Source organism: Scomber scombrus, chromosome 2 (genome assembly GCF_963691925.1).
Source record: "Scomber scombrus chromosome 2, fScoSco1.1, whole genome shotgun sequence".
In the NCBI taxonomy this organism is placed as follows: domain Eukaryota; kingdom Metazoa; phylum Chordata; class Actinopteri; order Scombriformes; family Scombridae; genus Scomber; species Scomber scombrus.
Genome location: NC_084971.1, coordinates 20,891,236 through 20,896,079, shown reverse-complemented (window position 1 = coordinate 20,896,079; position 4,844 = coordinate 20,891,236). Strand labels below are relative to the sequence as shown.

Sequence of the window (4,844 nt, the reverse complement as noted above, 5' to 3'; positions counted from 1 at the left end):
TAGAAGCTAGAGAGAAGAATACATAGCAAAAGTCTTACACAATGCAAAGTTACTCTGAAACCTCAAAAAGGTAGTGAGGTTAAAACTGGATTCTTACTCAACTGTGTGGTTGTTTGAAATGCTTGAACGCAACTTAGTTCAATACAAAGTGTGGTAAAACTCAAATTCTATCATTTGAAGGCTGTGGACATAATGCATGTGAAGAATAATAAGTCGCATCCCATACACACAATAACTTATAAGAGAATATCTTACATCTTGAAAGCATGTTAACGTTTGGCACACAGAAAAAGAGAAAAAAGACTGGCTGTTAAATAATACCAGAGTGAAGGCTTACAGTACAAAATGGTTAAACAAACTTACAGGATTAGAGGTTGGACAAGTATTCATTCAACTCATACTACTAACCTTCAACAATGTATCTAGGAACAAATTGCCATTTCCCCCCTGATGAGTTTAGACCATTGAAAGCTATTATAAAGTCACTGCAATTCTGTTTCAAGTTTTCTCATGAAAGTGGTCCCAATGATTCATAAATGATTCCAAAAAGGCTGACACATGACTAAAATTGTACTTACAGTTATATAAAAATAGTCTTCTGTGAGCTACAAAACTACTGCAGACATGACAACTGAAAAGTTAACAATGGGCACAAAAAGAAGCAAAATATTCCTCATTGCGCATTTTAGTTGAACCCTTTTTTTACATGAAAACTACATAAATTTGTATTTTTACATTTGTGTCACCAAATTAGGACCACTTCAAATAAAGACTCCACATTTCTGACACTTTTGTAAATTAAAAAAAAAAAAGAGAAACTGTTAAGAAGTGAAAACTCAAGACTGGGGAGGTGAGAGGAAAACTCCCATCAATGGTCAATTACAGTATCTTCTTTTTGAGTATGAGCGGTCCCACGTTGTCTCCAGTCAGCTCATTGTGCTTTAAGTGTGACTTGTCACAAACAGGAAACTAAAACAGGAAACAACAAAATTAACTGATCAGTAAGATACAGAAGCCGTTTCTCTTATCCTGAAGTAAAAAAGAAAAAAAAAACATACATGGGAGTTTTAAATGGATCACTCCAGTATTAAAGGCAACAATAGTGTCTTAAATAAAAAATAGCTCTGCTGGTTACACTGTCACAGACCTGGACAGTGTGTTTCACTCAATCCTCATTAATACAAAGCATTCAACTTACAGTTTTGGAGCGCCAACAGCGACAGTAGCACACGTTTGCACTGTTCAGGTCCTCGATGTCTATCTCATTGACCACTTTGGGGTTCTCTTTCTGGATCTTCAGGTTGATCAGGCTGTCTCGCTGCTTCTTCTTCTTAGGCAGGAATGGGCGAATGGTCAGATAGCCCAGCAAAGCCAAGATACCCAGGAGAGGCAACAACCGGAGCCACTCAGACACTGCAGACACATTAAAAACACATCACACATTATCACAGACGGCAGAATTATTATGGCAACAAGTGTACATGGTGCAACGATAGTGTGAACTTGTGAAACCTGAGTTTTCCATACATTAAAAATACATTTCTGGTGACTGGCCTGATAGGGGCTTAATATGCATGGAAAAAAGCTCTGACATCCAACATTCATTTATAGCTGAAACGATTAGTCAATTAACTGATTAGTCATTCAAAGAAAATTAATCTGCTAGTATTTTGATTACTGATTATTTGTTTCTGTCGTTATTCAAGCTAAACATTCACTGGTTCACTTTATATTTATATATATTCATATTCTGTATACATAAGATTAACAGCCCAAAAATCCAGTTCTCGGTCAGAGTCTAATATGCACTGGACCAGATAGACACTTCACCTCTGACCTGTATCTGTACTATATTATTACCGTTGATCTCACACCAACAGCTACCAGGGGAAATGCCACACCAAGCCTAGAAAAGTGCTTTGGGAATACCCATCCTTCAGTCCTCCATACATGGAGACGAGACAGAATCACAGAGCTCAGTTATGCCATTTATTACAAGTTATACGCTGACTCCTGGAAGTTTTGATAATACTGTTATAACAATTACAATACTTTTAATAAAAAAGCTTTTGATGCCTAATGGCAACAATGCTAATCCTTAATCTCTTAAAGGTTTTATACTCTGTTTTAAAAGGAGGTGACATGCCATCACATTCAGACAAAGGGAAAATCTAATAAATCTTTCATCTTCCAATCTACACTGACTGTTTCAATCGCTCATTTATGACAGAAAACAAAGTCCAGCATAAGTTTTAACTTCAGACTACATTTGGCAACATCTATCTTTCAGTAAAAACCCACTGTAGTCTTTCACAAACCTTAAATGTGTGTGATCCAGACAGGCACTACTCAAATGAGTCCAACATGTAATTTGTCACAAAATACTACAGCAACGCAGGCCTAGCTCAGCTTTTTGGGTTTCTTGGGCTATTTTTAGCATCAACTTGACACCCCCCAAATGTCTGTTAGCTGAGAAGTTAAACCGAAGTTGCTGATCGGTTTCAGGATGGACTTTCACTTCAGTTTTCTGGAGCGCAGCTGTAACTACCCAACACTGTCCTTTATTTATACTGTGAACCTTTACTCAAACAGAAGCTGTGTAAAAACACATTGGTTTTTTTTCACAGGATGCTTGACAGCCGTTGTTGAAGATTTGCAAATAAGTTAATAAGCCAGGCTCTGTGTCCTCAGTTCAACAGATGCAACCGATTTCATGAGTGATAAAACATGAACAGTTCATGGTGCAGTTCAGTAGATGTTAATCCAGATTAAAGTTCAGCCTTGGGTCAAATTACATGCAAACAGAGTCCCGGAAGATTTCTGAAACTGAGGCACCATACAACCTTTTCTCTCTTGATGGATATGAACATATTGATTATCTTGGACTTATTTTTATTAGAGCCTGACCTCTATATCGGTCAGCGTATATGTTGTCTGATATGTACCATTATTTTATTTTTTTAAGTTATATAGGCAGTATTTTATGTGTGTCTGATCCTTTTTGAAACAGGGTGTTTTTTCTGGCACAACTTCACCTACTTCCAAGGTGCATGGGAAAGGAAAAAAGGTCTGAAGAAAGCCAAAGCTCCAGCAACACGTGTAATATAGGATAACTTTATTAGTAAACCAACTTGTTTGGGCTTGCATCCTTCATCAGGATCATGATCCTGATGAACAAGTGTTGCTGGAGCTTTGACTTTGCACCTTTTTTAAATTAAATTTGAATATATCCATACTTGTCTGTGTTGACTAATAAGTTATAATTATTAAATTCCAAGTGAAGTTTACTGTTTCAGTGCACTGACATCCCAATCCGCTCAATAAGGTCTGTTAGATGGGCACGTCCCTAACAATAGATGCATTCATATCTGTTTGTTGTATTCAAAATAATATTACCCCCTGAAACAAATGTTCACGTATCACATACTTAAACTGATACTCTCCAATTTGCTGGGGTGACCACGACCAGCAAAGCCTGAGACACAATGATCTTGAAGCAGTCTGTGAGTTGACACTCTGTGTACTCTCTAGTCTAAGCCTAAATGTCATTGCTGTGCATAATTTATAATCAGATGACAGACTGAGTTTCTCAAATACTATGCTAGAGGAAAACTGTATCATATTTCCAGATCAGTCTGATTAGCGGGATATTAGTTTACAGAGCAGAGGGCAAGTTGTTACTTATGGTGCTGCACACACTTGATGGTTAAGGTCAAAATTGTATCAGCATTTTTGTTCCCTCTGTTAGAGAGAATTGGTTTTTAGCAGTGTACGTCCTTTAAGGTCATCAATTAGTTGAAAGTGCGGCAAAAGACTGCACAATTAAACGACGACAGAAGAGATTGTGTGAGCCAAGCAGAATGTATAGACACAATACAGTTTCCGTAGGACACTGACATTCAACAAAACTATGACCGATTTGTTTTTGTATGCTAACTGGCGGTAAAGAGAGAAAAAGAGAAAAGTGCCCCCCGATGAGTTCAAAAAGTCATCTCACAGGACAGCCAGAAGCGCAACACAGCTGCTGCTCACTTTACCTGTTAACCTCGCAAATCCACCAATCGTCTCCGGGAGCGGAAGCCTTTTGAGGTAAGCTGGAAGCTGGACTTTAATTATCCTTGAAATAGTTTCTAAAACCATCTTGAATTGCTTCAATAGGGCAGGTTTTGTGTTACACTTGGATAGTTCCTGGGGATCGTTTATGTCATTGCGCTCATTTCTGAGCGCAGGCTGACTCCCGGTACGCCAATTTTATTTTCCTAGGACGCCGAAGTCATGACCCGCCTTACGCTGCCTCTGATTGGCTAATAGTCGTCATCTTCGCCTGTCAAATTTTGTAATAACGTGTGGGATTGGCTACGAGTATCAACATAAGCCAATCAGAGGCTGAGGAGGGCGGGTCATAACTTCGCTGTCCTAGGAAAAAATAAAACCACAGGTACGTAAGCTCCTCCCGTGAAACTTGAGAAGTAAAAAAGTGAAATAAGTCGTAGCCGTTTTCGTGAATACACGTAATGACTATCTTCTTCTTCTTATGGTGAAATTTACTGCAGACTAGATGCAGCAAAGGTGTGTTGCTTCCCTCCACAGGTCATTTGTAGAACTCAATTGAATTAGTTTAATCCTTAGAGTCCAGTGCAATGGAGGAAATTAATTACAATTTTTAATCTTTCGCACTGTTGTATTGATTTCAATGAATGATCTGTGACTTCAGTTTCTGGCAGCTCTGCTTCTCTCTGGTGCATTTCATCAATGCATGATTCACAGTTTCTGCCTGTCCTCTGATTCATTTTCCATCTGGGTGCTTACCAACCAGTGTCAGTCCATGATTCCACACACAATGA

The 4,844-nt window shown here is 38.5% G+C and overlaps 1 protein-coding gene across 1 annotated transcript; it reads right to left on the bottom strand.

The window, feature by feature from the left end:
• Positions 1-247: 247 nt before the first annotated feature.
• On the bottom strand, positions 248-4,202 carry cisd2 (CDGSH iron sulfur domain 2). Its single transcript, XM_062430629.1, has 3 exons — positions 4,038-4,202; positions 1,199-1,413; positions 248-969 (listed from the first exon to the last, which is right to left on the bottom strand). Exons 1-3 carry the CDS (start codon positions 4,138-4,140, stop codon positions 880-882), a joined length of 408 nt encoding a protein of 135 aa, XP_062286613.1. The 5' UTR covers positions 4,141-4,202; the 3' UTR covers positions 248-879.
• Between the last annotated feature and the right edge of the window lie 642 nt (positions 4,203-4,844).